Raw genomic sequence first — 20410 nt, forward strand, 5'->3', positions numbered from 1 at the left:
AATTGTGTCTATCATAAGTGTTACGCAACGATGGTCTTTTTTTTAGTTTTTTCGCATGCACTCATTATGCACTTGCAATTCCAGTTGTTATCGCTGTATGGTGCCATAATGTAAAACCTTTCAACAAAAAAAATCCGAAGAATGCTTTACATCAAAAGCATTGGCTTTTCTTACCGTACAACTTACAAATGCATTGCGCATTTCAGTACTTTTATCCCGCCGCTCAAGCACCATTGTGTTATGAAAAGACATGCTGTAGCATAACGTTTATTGTACGCATAAACCTCCGATGTTACCCTCGGGCAACCATGAGCAGCGGTTGACTTTCATTCCTAGAAACATGTCAACAATCAATCATAATGGCAACAAAAAAACCATCCGTCGCATCGGTAAAGCATTAAGGGAAGCTCGCCGTCGGAATCCTTTTTTGTTACAGGTAGAAATAATAGACCAACAAGGCTACCAATGCACCAATATGTGTTTGTGTGTGCCCTGCTACGGACGGGTGGCCACGGAACCAGGAGAAAAGCGTGCGCATTAAAGCGATGCCGCAATCTCTGCCCCATAAATTAGTCAACCGAACGCCAATCGCAAAACCCGGAGATCGCTGCACGCGATACGGCTTTTCCGTTCGCTTCTGGAGGTCGCAGGTCAACACGACCGACCACATGGTATAAACAAGGGCAGAAAAATACTCCACTAAAAAGTGAGGCTAGCATTCGGGCACAAGGGAGCTTCTGCCGCGAGTGATCGATTACCACACATTCCGGTGTCGTAACCCGCTCCTGTTGTTGGGAAAACGGCAATCGCGTGATGCGGATTGCAGTCAGTAATTGCAACACTTTCCCGATTGCATTTGGGTGCATTGTTGCACTTGATGCTGCGAACAGTCGCGTCGGTCGCGGTCCGCTAGCACAAACGATTCCGCAATTGATTCCGCCGCTCAGTGCTATCCAGCTTCGCGTTCGGCTCTCCTGCTGTACTCGGGGGTCCTCCAGCAGCGATCCTGATCCGACTGCAGTGGAACCGATCCTACCTCCCGTGCAGAACTGCTGCGGTTTGGTGGGTTGTATGATGTATGCGCTTGCACCCGCCCGTGCGGTCGCTCATTCGTAGCCAGGCTGGAGAAAGCCAACGCCGGGGAAAATCCTCACCAACGCGGAGAAATGGGGAAACGAATGAAATCACTGCAGGATCTAAAATTCCTGGTCCAGGGCGGGCGACCCTAAATCAAGCGGCAAACCGGCAGCTAGGATGCGAACCGACCAAACGGGATTGGTGGCGTGAAAGAGAGGGGAACCATATTTACCTCCAATGGGCAGCAAATTCAAAAAATGAAAAAAACATGGACCCACTATGAGGTTTACGTAGGTAAATTATGATCGCGGAATCGGCAGCTGCTGTTCAAATGTGTGCGTCTATAAATCTATAATGCATTGCACGTTGTACGGTGCACTTTTGCCAAAAGCACTTCAGTGCAGCTGCAATCAACCGTTTGCCTTTGAGTGTAAGTGAATAAAATTCAATTAAAATTATGTGATTTTTAGCTAATCCACAAAATACAGCAATTGAAAATCAGTATCCGGGTGCGGTTACTTTCGACATATCTCCCTTTTTAATTTAATTTTCGATTTCGGCTAGCTCAAATTAGGAGCAAACACTTTTCATACGTATTTCATATGACATAGCCATAATGCGGAAAAAGTATTTTTTTCTTTTCACTGTGAACAGAAAGTGAACAGATCACTTTGTTGCAATTAATGAATAAATACATTACCCAAAATGTATCTCGTACATTCTGTCTCATATAAAACGACGTGTATAACCTCTGGAAGCGTTTTTGTTTCCTTAATCAGAATGCATGTAGTATGTATCCAATAGTTTTTAGTGTTCTGAATATTAATTAGTTAATATTATTATTAATTACGGTACTTGATTCATGTCTTCTTGGTTGCATTATCTTGTTTCATCAGTGGGTTTAGCTTAAACTATGGTTTGGTCTTACAGATTAGCAGGATTATGTTTCTTCATTGTTTTTTTTAGTTTTAAAGTACATTCGTGAAATTCACATATGATGTAATAGATATTAGTTTATTTTAAAATAATAAAATTCAGCTAAAACATGTCGTGGTCGCATGCAGGATGTTGATTTCTTTCAGAAAAAGCAGTGTTGATGATGCCATAAAATAATGTTATTTCCATCTCACAGAGTGTAGTGAGTGAGTTCAAAACATCAGTACAATTGCCCTATATGAAACTAAAATAAGATTTTCAATTCATTGAAAAGTTACAAAAGCTGCGCTTGCACATTGATAAGAATTATCGGCAAACCACAATTTATAGTAAATCCAAATGGCTGCTTATGCAAAACCCCATCTGTCAAACACGCACACAGCCCGTTGATTAATCCCGTGCTCGTGCAATACATCCGTGACGCATTTCACGACCGATGTCGTGCACCGCAAGACCGGCACGCTTCCGAGGGCACAATTTGGAGCGCATTGAATTTGCTCATGGGTCACGTAGCACACCCCAGACACCTTTCACCGAGGCCAAAAAACCGGGCAGTGCGAATTCCCGCCCCTCAGAGTAGCGGCGCCGTAATGCAGAGCCCAAGCTGCAGCGTAGGCGTATGTGACGGACATGTTTGAAGCGAGGTGCTCGGGTCCACATCGGTTGACCGTTTGACATGGCTGCACGACCAATTTGGTCTGAGGGCTGCCCGATTCGAACCTTTCGCTGCCATCAAGGAACTTAGGCAGGAGTAAATTAGAGCAGCGGCCCTTCATCAGGCCTAAAACAATTCCACTTGGCGTTCACGAAATTGATCGATTTGGGTTGACATCTTTTTAACGAACTCAGAATAGTACATCGGTAGGATAATTGGTTGTTAAGCATTGAAAACTGTAATATTAACGAACAACTAACGGTACTCCAGTTAAAATCCTCTAAACGTTTCCAAACGATTGACCGAACAGCTTGTGAAAACGTAATTTTTCTCCCAGCAAATCATTTCCTTGTGAACATATTTTGCCTCCTGAACCCACCGGAGTGAAGCTACCTTCAAAAGCCCCACACTATTATATGGTGATTGAACGACTGAACTCCACTGCTGCTACAAAGCAGATAGTCTCTGCTGGTTTGTCGTGCAATTTTTTCCCCAAACAATCCCCAGCGAACGATGATTGATTGAGCAAAATATGTGTGTGTGTGTGTGTGTTCCAAAGGAGGAGCGCGTCCCATTTTCTGACTTGTTTTCCAAGCAAGCAGATTGCTGTGTTTCTCCCGGAGTCATCGGGGCGACAACAATCACTCGAAGTTCGCCGGTCGTTTCCTATACGCCGGAGAGCCTTGTTCGCGTTTCGGTAGGCAGGCGACACGGCGTACGCCGGCCAAGTGTTGGTGATGATCAAATAATAATATTTTGCTACCAAATTAAAACCCTGTACGAACATCATCGTCACCATCGTGTCGGCACAACACTCCCAACTTGGCGTTTGCCATCCCACCGTTTGCGTCGCCTTCCGCATCGCTCGACTTTCCGTCCCCAATTTCATCAGTTTTCTTTTCCTCCGGGATTTAATACGCCATCCATTCGCTTCCTTGTACCGGCTGACAAATGATGCCAACCGTTTCTCGGGAAACGCCGTTGTAGAATCACCACCAGCATGGCAGCCCGTGGTCAGGACGCGCCAGGCTACAATAGTGCCCGCGTTGGTCGAGGTCGTGGCAGGAACAGATGATAGGGGTTGCGACCGGTAACCGATCGATCGAACTGGCGATCGATTGGAATGAATAAATTATACTTATGCTGACGACCGCGACGCTCTCCCCTTGCCGTGGGACAACAATTTGAAAGTATGATGAGGTATGAAAATCCACCCAGGCGGGTGCGGGTGTTGTTTGCGCGCCATCGAGAGCAGCGGCTCGAGTCGGCTGTTTGTTCATCATGGCCCGGACAGCACCGGAAGCAGCGCACGGACGGAAGGAAAGCAACCGTCGACATAAGCTGTCGGCAGGCTGGACACGGAGCTGTCGCACGATGGCCGTAACCTATTAGGAGGTCCCGTCCATTTTCTCGGCTAGGGATTTAATGTTGTTATCACACATTTGCATCTAATGTGCTCGGGCTTCGCTGACCCTTGGGCAAAGCATATCTAATATAGATAGAAAATAAAATAAAGAAACGCTGGAAACCATTCGATTGCGCCTTGAAAAAGGAGAGTAAAAAGGAGCAGGTTCTGCTTGCCTTTGCATACGAAGGTTTTCTCCAACGCTGCCTATGAGTTACAAACACAGTGGACGGTTTAATATTAAATAAAGTCTTACCAAAACCTGTGCGCTAAATTTATATATCCTTTGCTAAAAAAATAAAGAAGTGACAGCATTATGGTACCAACGAGTTTCTACACTATCTATCTCCATTTGGCCGAAGCCGGAATCTGGACGCACGTTCCTGTCCGGTTAGAGCCCATCACAATCTCGCAACGAATTGCTCTTTTCCAATGGCCGGCTGCTCAAACATTTGCAAACGATTTCATCGGAGCTAATCGACCCAATCATGGCACCGGCGTGTCGTTTTCGCACACATACCATAGTCGATCGTAGACCACTAGCTATCGGCCCCGACCAGCTTTCTTTGCCTTGCTTGCTTCCCGACGGTACGCTTCCCGAAAGAAATGCCAAATCTAATTGCTCTTTGCTCTTTAACCGGAACTCCTTTCTCCGGAACGGAACTGCCATTCTTGACAGCGGCCCTACGGTCTTTTCATTTCCAATCCAGCGTACCTTTCCTACGTGGCCGCACGGATACAATGCTCCATACAGCTTGGTTCCCGTTTCGGTTCTTTTGGAACGTGAGTGGGGGGGGCGCAGGAAGATGGTTGGAAGAGGCAGCAGCACTCATTTATGGCCCTAGAATTGATAATTAATTCGGGCCTTATGCGAGTGCCGGCACCAGCACGCCTTGCACTACGCCTCGACACCAGGGAAAGGAAGGGAAACCCTACAGTAGCCTCGACAAAAAGACAGTGTTGCTACTGCTGCTGCTCGAACGGTCGGCATCGATGCCAGAATCGAACCACTTCGAAATGAATTATTGTGCACGGGAATGTGCAAAGACCTACGGAGCGTATGGGCCAGCTGCACGCCAACACCAGGGTGAACCCAGGGGCGTCCCGGGCAAGGAGGGATGAATCTGCCTGTCAAGCTACTCCTGGTCGGGTCTGAAAATAATGACTGCTTGATGGCGGACAAAGCATTGAAAATTCTACTACGAAGTAATGAATCCTAATGAGTGCATGGCTGGATAGGCGCAACCGGTGTTTGTCCAGAGCCACTTGGAAGTGCTTTTCAGCAGAAAGAGACGCAACACGCCAGGCTGTCGAGTTGCTGTGCCAGAGTGTGTTCGGATGGAATGCAAATCGGCACTGAGATTGGTACACTCATCAGCATCCAAAGGGTTTTATGAATTCATAAACGTACACCGAGCAGCTGTTTGATGGAGCTAGGAAGATCCGCTCAACAATGCATCGATAACGAGTGGCAACCGATCAAGAAACAAATGAACAGGATGAAGTTCTTTAAACAATTTGAACGTTTCGTGTTGTAGAATTCGAAAAAATGCGGATGATAATACACCTTGTTATAAGTTATTAACTCTTTAAGAAAGATAGGGTTTATAAAAGGCCATTCCATGTAAAAGAGCTTTCCCCAAAAGAAAATCCTTATATCGAACCAGTTAGTATGACGTGTTTGGTTCTGTTCGCTGAGTATACGAACATACATACCGGAAGTTGAACCATATGCCAAAAGTTAAGAACCTTGGCTTATTATCGAAGGCAATCAATTCCAGAACACCATTTGCGACCATTTCTAAAACAGTATTCCGTCGCATGCGACCGAATTACGAATAATTGCCCTTTCAGCTACCCCCTCCAGAATGGTCCACGGCCAATGCCAATGCCATTGCCGGTGGGAAATTGATGAGATCATAAATGAGTACTTTTTGCGTCAACCAGTGCATGGTCACCTCCATAGTGTGGGTTCTAAACGTGTCGGAAGCGACAGTGTGCCAGCCGTACAGAACCAGCCCGGAAACCTTTTTCCACCACCAATCCGTACACGATGCTCTTCGCGCCGAGACCTCATTGAATTTTCCTCGACCCTTTTTCCACCGTCTCACCCTTACCTTGCCCACGACGGCCCTGAGTTCTCTGATCTTGTGCGAAAATTTACGACATTACACCCGGCTGCCAACCTAACTCGGGGGGTTTTGGGGGAAAACCGACCCGCAAACGAACGGAACTGCGGCAGCCCGGCCGCATAACGCAGACGCACCGCAGGCCGCACCGAGAGGCGGCCCACTTCCGAGAGGAAACGATCGGAGGCTACGGAACCAGTCTGCACTTTCGACCGGCCGGTTCCGATGCTGCACCGGGGCCGCGTACAGTCCGCACGCGAAACAATGGACGGAAATTAAATTTTATGAGCCCATGCATAAACTGCCCCGGACGTTTGCCGAGATTTGTGTAACGCTCCGGTCCGGTATCGTCGACCATCCGCTGTCCACCGCCGCCGTCATTGTCGTCTGTTGGGTTCTCTGTTTGGCCGGAACCGATGGAGCCCGTTCTGCTCGGGAGGAAGATTTTAGGCTCGCAACGAAACGAAACGAGACGTTACGTATCGAAACGGCAGGGAAAATTGGCCCGGTCCGTTCCGATGCTGGGTTGCTTTTAGCGTTAGATGGTACCGGTCCCAGGCGATGCTCCAAATGCAGCATATCACCCCGAGGCCCATCGACCAGGCCGTAATTGCTTTTTATCGATTCGTCGGTATCAATTCCGAAACGCAAATCGCTCGGCCGGTGTAGCAAAAATCACATTACATCACACCACTTTTTGTGTTCCCATGTTCGATTGCGGTTAATGTCCATTCCTGCGGCATGTAGCGTTCCCCATCATGGTACAGTGTGGGTTTGCGAAAGCTACAAAAACGTTCTGACGGCTAGGACCTGAAGTGAAGGAAAAAATATTTTAATACTCCCACCGTAGTACATCTTCGACCACTAAAACACTATAATTTAACAATTTTCCTTACCATTTACCGTTAGATTGATACACGAACCTTAGAAATGGCCATACTCGAAGCAAGCACAAGGGGACTAAATTTTCACTAGAAAAACAAAACGGAATGCAAGATCAAGGCATACTACGAGTTATCGGTAGTTACAGTTTTTGTCGTCGCAATGCGCATCCTTTGATTAAATTTTCATGCCAACCTGGACCGTTTGCTCGGTGAATTGATCGGAACATTTATTTATTATTTAAAAATCACACTACCTACAGTCGTCTGCCTTCAACCGGCAGCGAAGACAACGAAAGTGACCATGTGCACGTGCACTATACGTCCACCCCTTTGCTTTCATCCTCACTCGCGCGACGACTGGCAACTTCCGGCAACTGTGTACCCACAAACTTTCCCCGGCGCCGGGGTAGGTAAAAACGGCGGAAGCAAAGGTTCGGCGCACGGGTGTGTCTCGGTCTCGATGGCGCCTGCAACGGTGCCCGCACACACCGGAACGTACAACACACGCGGCTACCGACCGCGACACCGAAGGCACTCAAGTGGACGATCGTTCACACCGGCACCAGCTCCGCAAGCGGCCGTGCCGTCGGTGAAAAATTATAATGAACTTGACTGACGGTCGGGAAAACTGTTGAACTGGTAAACAGACCTAACGAACCGTGAATAAGCGAGCATAAATGTTGCTGCGTTGCATGGTTGCATCGAGTGGAGCTGTCAGTCGGTCGATCTGTCCGTCGGTCACCAGGACTTTAACCACCTCAATCTCCCGCCAGCCTTCCTCCTTCTCCGGTCGGTGCACTACGACGGTGCTGCATTTCTGCCCGCAGCCGACCTTCGTCCTCACTACCACCCTATTAGCAGTCCGGGTGTACCGGGTTTTAGTTCCGTTCCGTAACGCTGCACCGTACTGTGTCATGGAAAACCGACGAACCGATGGATGACCACGTCGTTCAGGCGATCCTGCAGGATAAGGGAGAACCCACGTACGGGTAAACCCGTTTACGATACCTCGTTGTCCCGGGTGACTCGGCGACAGCGACATGTTCTGCGGTCAAATGACCCCCTCTCGGCATTGCCATATCCTGCGTCCACCGGCCTGACAAACATTCACGCTACTGCATACGTTAACCATTCTGCCCATCAGGCAACCGAACCGAACGATTCTTCCCCATCGAGGGTGGCTATGAAAACCCGGGGTTTTCCGTCGAGCAGACCGCGTGTCTACGCCGCGAACAGCTTTGAAGTGAACAACTACAGGTTTCTCTCGATGGCGATGAAAGTCAGGTTGTGGAAGTTTGAAGGCAAAAATGTTTAGTAACCTACTTCAGCCATATTTTTATAAATACCAGCACATTAAAAGGGTGCGATGATAGGCCAGCACTTATTCTTCACTCATTCTATCTTTGAAGGCCTTTATTTAAGAAAAATCAATCTTTCAATCTACACAAAAAAGATTACTAGGGATGGATTATATTATGGAAAGATCATAAAGGTTAACACGTCTCCCATGGCCCTCTGGACATTATTCTCTGGAGAAGTAAAATCAATTCTGCACGTACAGTTACTCCCAAATATGAAGGTACAGTGTCAATTTGGTCGTTTAACCCCGATTCTCTTGGTCAATTCTCATCGTAGCCGTAAAATTCTAAAAACATATGATAGAGGAACTTGTAATGCTTCAAATAAGCCTCGAACGAGATTTTTATTGGCCAAGTTGGCTTAGTTTTAAGCCATTAACTGAAAAAACACCATATTGAGAACTCACAAAAGTCATGGTACACGATGTGAACTATGATTAAAAAGGATATATTGACCGCCTTTTAATAGTTCGTTTGGCCTCCTTTGGCATCAATAACAACATTCAAGCGACGAGGCATCGAAGCAACTAGCTTGGTGGGGAATTCAGGTTTGATATTTTCCAAAACTCTAGCTATTTTTAATTTAAGATCACTCTTACTCGTCAGGTGACTTTTTTGGACCCGGACTTTTACTTCACGCCACAAATGTTCGATAGGATTTAGATCCGATGACTGTGGGGGAGTTTTCAGCTGTTTGGGGACATTATACAGCAGCCATTCCCGCACCAAACCAAAACCAATTTGGGATCGTTATCCTGCTGATAAAAGTAAACTGCTGGTAGTCGCAGTTTTGCCGCACTTTCTTTGACGTTGTTTTTCAAGATGTTTAAATACACCACTTTGTACATCGTGGTTTCGATGTATTTCATTTTTCCTACTCCGTTTGAGGACATAGAGCTCCATAACATAACGTTTACACCATTATGCTTGACGGTTGGTATTACATGCTTCGCATCTCGCTCCGTATTTTTCGTTCTCCACACAATTTTTCGCCCATCGCTACCAAAAGGATTTATTTTGGTTTCATCAGTAAACAATACGTCCGACCAAAATTCTATGGGCTGATTAACATATTTTTTTAGTAAATTCCAATCTTTTTGTCTATAGGTAGCAGATATGAAAGGTTTCTATCGTGCTATCCTTCCATTTAAGCCATGTTTTCTTAACACTTTTCGGATAGTTTCAGCAGAAATCGACCTAGAAATAGTGTCCTGCTAGTCTTCGGCTAATTTTGGAGCACTGGCGGTTGGTTCTTGCCGTACTTTTCAAACAATTATTCTTTCATCGTTTGCTGTTAATATTCTTTTTCTCCCAGTTCGAGGACCATTCTTCACTCTTCCTTCTTATCGCCATCTGTCGATGACATGCTGGTCTGTAGAATGTGTCCGTTCAACTATATCACCAACTTTTCGCATCGAATATCTTTTGCAATATAGGGAAAGAATTCGTTTCCCTAATTCAACGCCAGTTTCCTTTCTTGACCCGTCCATTTCACAACAAAATTGAAAACTCCAAGGAAGTTACGTGTGAAACAAATTTGCAAGCTGTCCTGAACCCTATATGACATAATTACCTATGCTTAATTGACAAGTTTCAAGAAACTTCCAGAGGAACTAAACGGTGTACCATGACTTTTGTGAGATCTCCATATGGCGTTTTTTCAGTTAATGACTTAAAACTAAGCCAATTTGGCCAATAAAAATCTCGTTCGAGGCTTATTTGAAGCATTACAAGTTCCTCTATCATATTCTTTTAGAATTTTACGGCTACGATTAGAATTGACCAAGAGAATCGGGGTTATACGAACAAATCGACACTGTACCTTCATATTTGGGAGTAACTGTATACCGTAACGTTCCTTTTTGCATGTCTTACCCATTGTTGATTTATTGAAGAAGTCAATGGAAACGCATGGTCCCAATGAGTAATTTACATTTACATATACAAGTATTTATAACATTCGTACAAAACTTTTATATTCCTATTCATTAAATATTGTGATAAATATTTTAAATTGATAAATCAAACCCAGGTTTTAGTTACAAAGCATAAACTATTTTATTGAACTTTTCCAAGCCATTGGCTGGCTATTTGAGGGGTTTGATATTTTCTGAACGATTTTAAGCAAAAGCGAACCAGTTTAGTAAAATTTCTGTTTAAAATAATCGAGAGCGACTTCATTGGTCGATTACATACAAATGCATCTGCCTTACCTATAGCCTCGATTGATCGCTCAACCCGAAAAAATATTCTGGGTTTCGGGTATCATTCCTTACGAGTCTATTAAAATCCGTTACTCATTAAAAGCATTGAAGATTGTTCTAATGAAACTTAAAAGGGAAATTGAGAAGGAAGGATACACCTTAACTACTTTTTTAACTCCGGTTGAAAAGTTTCCCGTAGAAAAGGACTTCTTCGGACAAAAAGGTTAAAAAAAATTATTCCAAGTCCTTTGGCTCGTAAAATCAACCATCTGTAATGTACTACACTTCGTGACAAATATTGCAACGAGTACCGAACAATGCTAGGCCATCTAACCAGTAACACCAATTTTTGAAAGGAAGGAAGGTTAGAGTGAAAATACGACCCATAAAGAAAAACATTGCCTAAAGTCCGGAACTTTATTTTTTCCATTTTTCATTTCCTTTCCTTGCCGACAATCGTTTGACGAATTGTGAAAGGTCCGTTTGGGTGCTGGAGCTGAAGGGCATCAATAATGAGTAAACGTTTATGCCGTCACGAGAACTTTAAACCTTTCGGTGACCGAAGGCACAATTTCTGGCGGACACTTTTACGAGCCTGACATTTCTTCCCGCGCCAAGGCGTCGTGTCGCCAAGGCAAAGGACAGTTTCAACGGCTTCTATCGCATTCGAGGCACAGGTTTTACGATCAGTAAAACTTTACTGAGACCTTTCAGTGATCACCTTCGTTCGGCCTGGAGAAGTTTGTGAAAGTTTCTCTTTTTTTATGTATATATTCGACTGTTCTCTTGTGCCATGATGATGTTTAAAGATCCTCTTCAGAAGAATAGCCAACGGTGGAATAAATGCAAGTGACACATACGAACAACACCGAGACGAAGATAAAAGTAATAACTGCCAATCATTAGACGACCGGTTAACCTTAAGATAAATCGGTACAATAAGCCAATGTCCCACATTAGACTCCGTTTCCTTCCTGCTTCCACACAGTGGCCTATATCTCTAGAAAAACACGTTCTTCTAGGTTAAAAGAATCCTTTGCTTTCTATCTCCTTCCCTGTGCGGGAACTGGAAACAAACGTCGAACGCTGTTGATGCAATTAAAATCGGATACCGCAAATGGAATATTTTGCGCATCGTCGGACGTCGGCCAAAGAAAAATGATTCCATCCGGAAAAGGATACTAATTGCTTCCTTCCGGGCTGTTTCGATTGTTTCACTTCCTCCGGGTGCGTCGCCGGGCGGCGTCCCACACCGGTTGACCCACCACGTTATACAGCCGTTGTCTTATACCGTTTTCCCTCTTGCCCGTTTCGTTTTCAGCTTCCGCCGGAGCGCCCAACCAAAGCAACCATCCGCATGATCATCTTCATCACCACGAGCTGATTGGCAATCTGCATCATACGTACAACTATCTCAAAAGCACCGGCCAGGTGAGTATTGTGAATTTTTCTTGGAACAATTTCCGAACCGAGAAAAAAATCAACTTCTTCTCTTGTGTGTGTCTGTGTATGTGTGTATTTTGTGTGGCATATCCTTCGCTTCATCCTTCGCCTGTAGGCAACTTGCATTTTTGCCTTCCTTTCTATTTTCATTCGACGATATTTTTTTCGTTCTACCACATGAGTACATGCCGAGAGATTTTTTTTCTGTTAGGGATTGTCGATGTGGAAAACAAAAAAAACGGAATTGGGATTTAGGAACGATTCGAAAATGGCTGCCGGAAAATCTTTTGCAAATTAATCACACATCAATCAGCCAACGAAATGGGTCCCGAAATGAAATGAGTTTCGGGTCGGGAAAAGGATAGAATTTATTGCCACCCGGAGGGCACCCGGAGGTACTGGCAATTTAGATAACACTCAATTCTACTCCACACCACTCCCCCACTCCATCCCCAGTCTTGGGGATGAATGCAACGAAGCATAAAAGAAACAACCGCATACGAATACTTTAGGTTCCTCAGCATAAACACAAACTGTGTGTGTTAAAAGAAAGGCAGCTTTCGGCAGAGTGAACAAAAACAGCGAATTTTCCAATGCTCCGGGCAGACTCCGACATCCTTAACGATATTTGTACGTGCACCTGGGACATTGTGGACCCCCGTTCCAGCCGGCGATGGTTCCGAAATGGGTGGAAAAAGGATAGAATTTATTATAATGTCTCGCGAGCGCGCATGCAATTTGGTGCAAATACGCTATTTCTATTTGTTTGTGTTTCTCGAGGTTTTGCAGGCGTGCCCGAGCTGACTTCTCTCTTCCGCCCTGCCGTTTGGCTTTGGGCCGCATGGTGCCATCCCGATCTGCGCCTCCATCCTGGTGTCGCCACTATGGAACATTTATCTTTGCAAGATGTTTTACCATTTTTACATGCACGAAAATTGGTACCCTTGGTAGTGTGGAGGATTTGACCCACATGCTCACTATTCCTCGCCCGCTTTCGATCTCCGGTAGTGGAACGAAAAAATAGGGTTAAGGAAACCCAAAACCCCAGCCTCCGCCTGGATGCGTGCGTTTAGCGAAGGCAAGAATTCATCCGGTGTGGCTTCGGGTGGCTCAAGTGCACCGAACGACCCACGGTCTGGTAAGTTCCGTGGGTGGGGAGCGTACGATATGCACATTTAAAGCAACCAACATCCGCGCCACCCGGAACGTCATCTTTTGGCAAACGATTTTGACACGTGCAGCCATAATTCAACGGTTTTATGGCAGCCCACTCTACCGGTCCAGCCTGCCAGCGGAAGGCGTTACCCGGATATGCCGAATATATATATGTGTATGTGCCCGTGGCACCACGGTGAATCCCGCTACCGGAAGTAGGTCATCGAAAATGTAGCCAATTGTTAGCGTACTGGAGAGGTCCCATCAAGTGGCGGTACCAGGTGACAACAGTGTTGCCGTGGTTACGAGCGGCGCAGAGCAAATAGAAAAATGCGATGCAATACGTGTCTTTTGTTTTGATCCTCATTAATAACACGAAAAGATTTGTAGACGACACTGGATATTTTTGCACAAAACCATAAGAAAGAAACACCCCACAACAGAAATGCAATTGAAGATTGAAACGAATTAGTCACCACCGAGTGCATCGATATGGAGTTGATACCGATAAACAGCAACACAAAGACATTCTTAGATTTTTTTTCCAATCGTAGATTGTATAATCAAAGATTTCCGCCTACAGATTATAAAGACGTCAAACAAGTCTACTCCGCACCATTGGCCACTTCACTTATTTATTCAACCCTCTTTTGTTAACGGGCTCAGAAATGTTATCGGTACCGATTGTTACAAGCCACTCTTATCTTGAATTTCTTTTCGCAAACATATTGGAGAAACTGACATTGCCGGAATACTGTAAAAGCACCCAAATTAGCTTTCTTATGAGAAGGAAAGGGAAGAAAAATATTTTTTTTAAATTATTCCGTTGTACTAACCATACTTAAGACCATACTTTAAGAAAACTATTATATTTTACTTTTCGTTAAAATTCGGTAAAACTTGGCAGCTTTTGAAACTCCTACGGTACAACCGTCCGCCCGAAGGAGCGTCAGTTCTAAGACCTACCGCGTCGGTCTCTTTTCTTGGCAACAATTAAACTTAAGAAACTCGAGACATTGAATGAATCCTTCTCATTTTTCCGTCGGAGTGTTGCATACGCGCTACAGTCAGCCTCCGATGGGAAGGCAATGTCGGATTGTTCATTGCACGGGAGAAAAAGACCATTCATTTCCAAAATGCAGGTGTTTCTTTTCCCGAAGGTATGGGCACTTAAAACAACCCATAGTAAACATTTAGCTTCCATTTACCAGTAAAACATCGATCATCCCAAAAGCGACACGGAAACATCGTCAACGTCGAAAATCACCCATCATACCCTACTGACCTACTGATGGCCGGCGTTTGTCTTCCTCCAAATATACCTTTCATTTTCGAATACAGCGTCAGAATCGCTGAAAAAATACAGGAACGAACGTTTAACTTTCTCGGCGCCTCCAAGAGAAAAAAAACTACAAAAGATGGTTTTTTTTAAATTTTTATGCAAATTTGCTAACTGTGGATCCTCTTCATTTCGTTTTGTTTCCATTATTCGCGAAACATCCCTTTCTTCGACTATTGGACGCACAGAACACGTGCGTTTCGCGTCTTGTTTAACTCATAAATATGCATGGGCTTTATTGTGTGAAGGCCTTTTTTTCTAAATATCTTTCCTTACATTTCATAATCACGGTGAAAACTATCACTTTCAAGTGAATAAAAAATCACAAAAAGTTTAATTTTACAAATTTTAAGCAAATCTTTTCTATCAATCTGTTAACATAGTTATTTTTGCTTTAATTTCCCACTTTTGTAGATGCACAGCCTGAAGGCCACCGAACTGAACAATACGCGCCGCGCGGAAATCCCAATCATCTTCTTCAACCGTGTACCGAAGGTCGGTAGCCAGACGTTTATGGAGCTGCTGCGTCGCCTGGCCGTGCGCAACGACTACACCTTCCACCGGGATGTAGTGCAGCGGTTGGAAGTGATCCGTCTCTCACCCGAACGGCAGCAGGAGCTGGCTGAAATGGTGATGGACCTGCCTGTCCCATCGGTCTACGTGAAGCACGTATGCTATACCAACTTCACCCGTTTCGGTCTGCCGATGCCGATCTACGTCAACATGGTGCGTGATCCGGTCGAGCGCATCATCAGCTGGTACTACTACGTGCGCGCGCCCTGGTACTACGTCGAGCGGAAGCAGGCCTTCCCCGATTTGCCCCTACCCGATCCACGCTGGCTGAAGAAGGACTTTGAGACTTGCGTTCTGCAGGGTGACCCCGAATGTACCTACTCGCAGAATGCCGTCCACGAGGGAATCGGTGATCATCGCCGGCAGACGCTGTTCTTCTGCGGTCATGGCGAAGAGTGTCTGTAAGTGTTCGTTAGTTATTGTTACAAAAGAACCACACCCCACAAACGTTTGTCGCTTTTCCCTCCCAACAGTCCCTTCAACGGTGTCGGTGCCTTGGAACGGGCGAAGTATGCCGTAGAGAGCCAGTATGCCGTGGTCGGTGTGTTGGAGGACCTGAACACGACACTGACCGTGCTGGAGAAGTACGTCCCAAGATTCTTTTCCGGCGCCAGCTCGGTCTACTTCAACGAGGTGAACATGCTGCAGAAGATCAACAAGAACAGCTTCAAGCCCCCGGTCAGCGAAGAGATCAAGGACCTAGTACGGCGAAACTTTACGAGAGAGATCGAATTCTACCAGTTCTGCAAACAGCGACTCTACAAGCAGTATCTTGCTACGCAACTACCGCTCAAATAACTGTTCCTTTCATCGTGCGTTTACGACCAAAATCGCAGCATTAAACAAAAAATACATGTGAGGGATGAACAAAGTCATCAGCAACACAGTTATAGGAGAGCGTGAAAACGAATAACCACACCGTGGTGTGCATACACACAACAAACATTTTGCATCATTATTTATGTATAAACTATTCATCTAGCATGTAGGACCACCAACCGTAGCAAAGCATAAGCGTTAAGCGATACCCCGAAAGGCCCAAAAGAAGTGCTAACTATTCACGATCGTCTGTTCTCACCGCTCGATCAGATCAGATCACAGAGTATGAGAGTTGATCGGAACGAGGGACGAAGCAGGCGAAAGAAAATATTGTTCTGTGTTCAAGAGAAGAGGACGTGTAAAATAAATAAATGAACAAAACTTACAATTCCATATGAATCATGGATTAGAAGATCCGAAACCAGATAAAATATTTTTGTTTGTAAAATCCAATGAAGATCCAATGCTGTTAACAAACGTTGCCTTTGTTCGTTGAAAGAAAGGGTAGTTCTCTTTCTCAAAGCGTATAATCTTGGATCGTCTTCCGATCTTCCCACGATACTCGTATACGAGCGAATGTACGCTTACTTGAACCACATTGTTGATCGTCGAGTGGCCACTTCAGTGTCCCCACAATGGCCATCTGGATATGATCAAAACATATTTTAACACTCACTTTCCCTCCGAAAAAGTAAAACAGCCAGTAAAACATATAACCGTTTAGAAATTCCAAATACTTTTATTACGAGTTGTTCATTCCATGTTTTTTTTCTAATTTTGCATTATTTTGTGATTTAACGTGAAAAAACTAGTAAAAATATAAAAGGTAAATGATTATAAACATTATTTAAATTTTGATAATAATGTTGTTATTGATTATAGCAAATATTTCTTTTCCTGAGTAAGGTAGCTTGGTTCACACAACCATACCGATGGCGCTAAAATAATTATTTATTTTCCTGCGCTACGAATTCCTGAAGGTAAGTACCACACAAACAATACGTGTACGATAAGATAAATAAAGTGCGAAGCCTCAATGGTTCAATTTAAAATTAAAAAAAAAACATTTCCTACATCCCAAATATTATCGACTAGCTTCCGTTCGATACCGAGTTTCGCAAGTTGATGAAGTAATTCTTGGCATTCTGTTGCACCTGCAGAACTGTACTAGTGCAATAAGTGATGTATTCCTTAATTTCATTGACTGACTTTTGTACATTAATCTTTGATAGACTTCTCGCCTTCTCGATGGAAATAAGTTCCATCCTCCCACCCGGAGCGACTTTATAGAAGGTAACGTTGAAGTTGGTAAACCATTGCTCGTTTGATTTAATGCAACGCGATGCCTGCACCACGATAGGTTTTTGTTGTAGAAAGTTATAGCGCTCCACCTGATTGAATGAAAAAATTGATTTAAACAAGAAATTGTTAAGTACTGTGACAATGGAAGATAATTTAACCACATACCTCGTCCTTCATATCAACAGGAGATCTAAATATTTCTGTGTAACGCTCGCCGCCCTTCAAACGTTTCATTAGTTCTTTGGCTTTCTCCAGCCCAGGATGACTGCTGGACGCTAGCTCATCGACAATAGTATCGTCTAAATACATAAACAGGTCTGGTTGACTATGAACTTTGGAAAGAAGTTCACTCTTGCCATTACTAAATGGTTGGGAATATAATTTTAAATAGCAAAAATTAGTGTTTGATTTAAAGAACCTATGGTAGAACAAACAATCAAATCGAAAATAATAAACGAGATGAGAATGGTGTGCTGGCAACACGGTTACAATAGGGACATTCTGTTTCCTATTGCGCATGCCAAAGGATATGCCAGACGCAACAATAATAAAGTATTTTCAACTGTCAATCAGAACGCACAGAATTGACAAACAAAAAACAATTCATGGAAAAGAGTCACAGTCAAATAGAACCCCTTTCCTCGGTCGTGATACAACAAAGCCTCTGCTTTACTTTCTTGTGGTCAAACCATCGGGTTTTTGTGAAAAACCTGCAACTGTGTTTCTTATTAAAGAACATTTTTAGCATGATCACCGGGCTTCGCAGCAATTTTCTTTTTCACTACGTTGTCTTTTGTCCAACCCTTATCCACGTTCTCGTAACGACGGTTGCAGCAAAAGGTCCACACCATCCTCGCGGTGAATTTAGTCACAAATCCGCCAAGGAACATTTGGACCAACATTTGAAACCAGAGCATGAGTAAGTATCATACCCACTCTGGATACGGTTCAAAGGTTTTTTGTGTCCGCTAACTTTTTTTTGTTTACTGCAGACATTTAGAGGATGATATGAAAAGTCTTCCAATTGGCGATCAAAGTCTCACAGAAATGTCGGAGGATGAGAAAAACTTCTACTACTTTAAGCTGCACGATTCGGACAACAACGATAACTTGGATGGATTGGAAATGCTGCACGCCGCAACGCATCACAATCATCAGCACAGCAATACCGGTGGGAAACTGCATGGTATCGATCGTACCTCGAAACCAATCCTAGAAAATTCTGCTCTGTCGTTAGAGGAAGAAGAATTCAACCACATCGTGGGTAAGATGATAGAATTTTTCAAGATAAATCGCTATTTCATTGCAAACTAACAAGGCTTTTCTGCGATGGGTTTGCAGAAGTTATTGATGATTTTATCGAGTTTGCCGACGCTGATAAAAATGGTCTGCTAAACTACCCGGAATACATAAATGCGATTAATCTAAGCGAACCAAAAGCGTCATCGACAGACACGCTGCATTCGGAAGCTGACTCTCCCGAAGATGAATCACAGCAAGACAAAGCAAACGAAGTTGCCAACGACAATTACAGTGATAGAAGTATTCAAAATTAAATAAATTACATATCCATTCAAATAGGCTCATTTCGTGGAATACATAATGGAATAGGGGACACTTACCGTGAAAACCGAAATCCAACCCGTTCGGCTTCGTGTAGCACATCCAGCATCATCAGCTCGGTTCCGAGGACCTCTCCATCTTGATAGCAGCCGCGATGAAACTCCTGCCGAGCACAGGCCATTTCATACACTAGCGGAAAATCTTCCCAATGATAAACGATTTTGCTTCTGCCATCAACTGTCGTCGCTACGCGGGCTCGATCGAACATTTCACTAAACGGTCGCGACGGTCTAATGATGTTGGGCACGTGGTGCGAATCACGCTGCAAATAGTCACACCGATCGACATCCACATCGCTGCTGACAATATGCGCCAAAAAGTGACGCTCGGGGATTAACAGATCGGATGCTTTGCCTTGTATCATTGCACAGATTATCTCCCTTTGCTGTTCGGTGATGTATTCCATTCGGTCAAGCACTTGACGCACAAGTTGTACCGAGGCTTCCTCATGCTGGAAAAGAAATTGACACATAAAAACAACAACCACTCATTATTGTGCAGAAATGGATGCATCCTCTTACCCTCCAATGGCCACCGTAAACTTCAACAAATTTTTCCCACATGTGCGAAAATGGTCCATGGCCTACATCATGCAAAACTGCCGCCAGCTAAAGCAATCAAAATGAACGTTATTGAATTTATAAGTTCCAAAAGATAGGATAAAAATAATTCAATGCCGTACTAGCTTGCGAAGTAATTTAAAATTAATCAAACATGATAAACTTACCATAACACACATCCGCTCACTTTCGCTTATTGGTTGTTCCAAATGGAGATTTAATGAATCTAGCAGTTTACCAGCCAGGTAGCAGGCACTGAAACAAAGAAGAAATGAATATTTAGCATTCCGGTTAACCAGAAATATGTTGTAACAGAACTTACCCCAACGAGTGTTCGAATCTCGTATGGTCAGCTCCCTCGAAAGTTAAATTAGAGACACCCAGTTGTTTCAACCGTTTCAGGCGTAGAAATTCTTCCGTCTCTACAGCGGACCGAATGTAAGCAGGTAAACAGTAGAAACCGTAGACAGAATCCTGAACCGTTAAGTTAGATTGATCCATTTCCGTTTAATCCTCTTCGAGTGCTCGAGTTCAACGACAACGACGAATGGTACAACTTATTCGTTTGTCAAATGCTTTTAAGGCGACCCTAGAGCGTTGCGTATGCTACCAGCGATAACGTATCTCTTTCGTTCCCGTGCACGATTAAGCCAACTGCGGTGCCCACAAGAGCCTTACCAGTTCAAAATTACGCAGCAGCATGCTGTGCGAGACAATTAAGTAACTGTTAAAAGAACGGACTGCTTTGGTGAGGAATTCTATGGCGATTGCAGTGGGATCTGGCATCGCTATCGAAACTAAATTCGTCGAATCTCCATCACCTCACACGAAGTGTCAGTAGGAAAGTGGATGGTAAACAATCCCCCCACCACCCCAAGCCAACTATCCGGAACACAACATAAACCCAAAACACCGTCACCATTATTTCAAAGGCGAATTTTTCGTTTT

General features: G+C 44.3%; 2 protein-coding genes across 2 annotated transcripts in view; one reads left to right on the plus strand and one right to left on the minus strand.

Annotated features, from left to right (window-relative positions):
• LOC131262459 (heparan sulfate 2-O-sulfotransferase pipe) overlaps positions 1-16254 on the plus strand; it is a 126303-nt gene extending 110049 nt beyond the window's left edge. The window contains exons 3-6 of the mRNA XM_058264464.1: positions 9233-9256; positions 11995-12079; positions 15000-15559; positions 15632-16254. Of these exons, the coding sequence (XP_058120447.1) occupies positions 9233-9256; positions 11995-12079; positions 15000-15559; positions 15632-15956 (994 nt within the window). The 3' untranslated portion in view covers positions 15957-16254. The remainder of the gene's footprint in view (positions 1-9232; positions 9257-11994; positions 12080-14999; positions 15560-15631) is intronic.
• A 441-nt stretch (positions 16255-16695) lies between these two features.
• Positions 16696-20373, minus strand: LOC131262458 (deoxynucleoside triphosphate triphosphohydrolase SAMHD1 homolog). The gene is made up of 6 exons (XM_058264463.1): positions 19785-20373; positions 19630-19717; positions 19424-19510; positions 18902-19353; positions 17445-17640; positions 16696-17368 (listed from the first exon to the last, which is right to left on the minus strand). The coding sequence occupies exons 1-6, from the start codon at positions 19961-19963 to the stop codon at positions 17069-17071; spliced, it is 1302 nt and encodes a 433-aa protein (XP_058120446.1). The 5' UTR covers positions 19964-20373; the 3' UTR covers positions 16696-17068.
• Positions 20374-20410: the final 37 nt, after the last annotated feature.

Source organism: Anopheles coustani, chromosome 2 (assembly GCF_943734705.1).
Source record: "Anopheles coustani chromosome 2, idAnoCousDA_361_x.2, whole genome shotgun sequence".
NCBI classification, from domain to species: Eukaryota; Metazoa; Arthropoda; class Insecta; order Diptera; family Culicidae; genus Anopheles; species Anopheles coustani.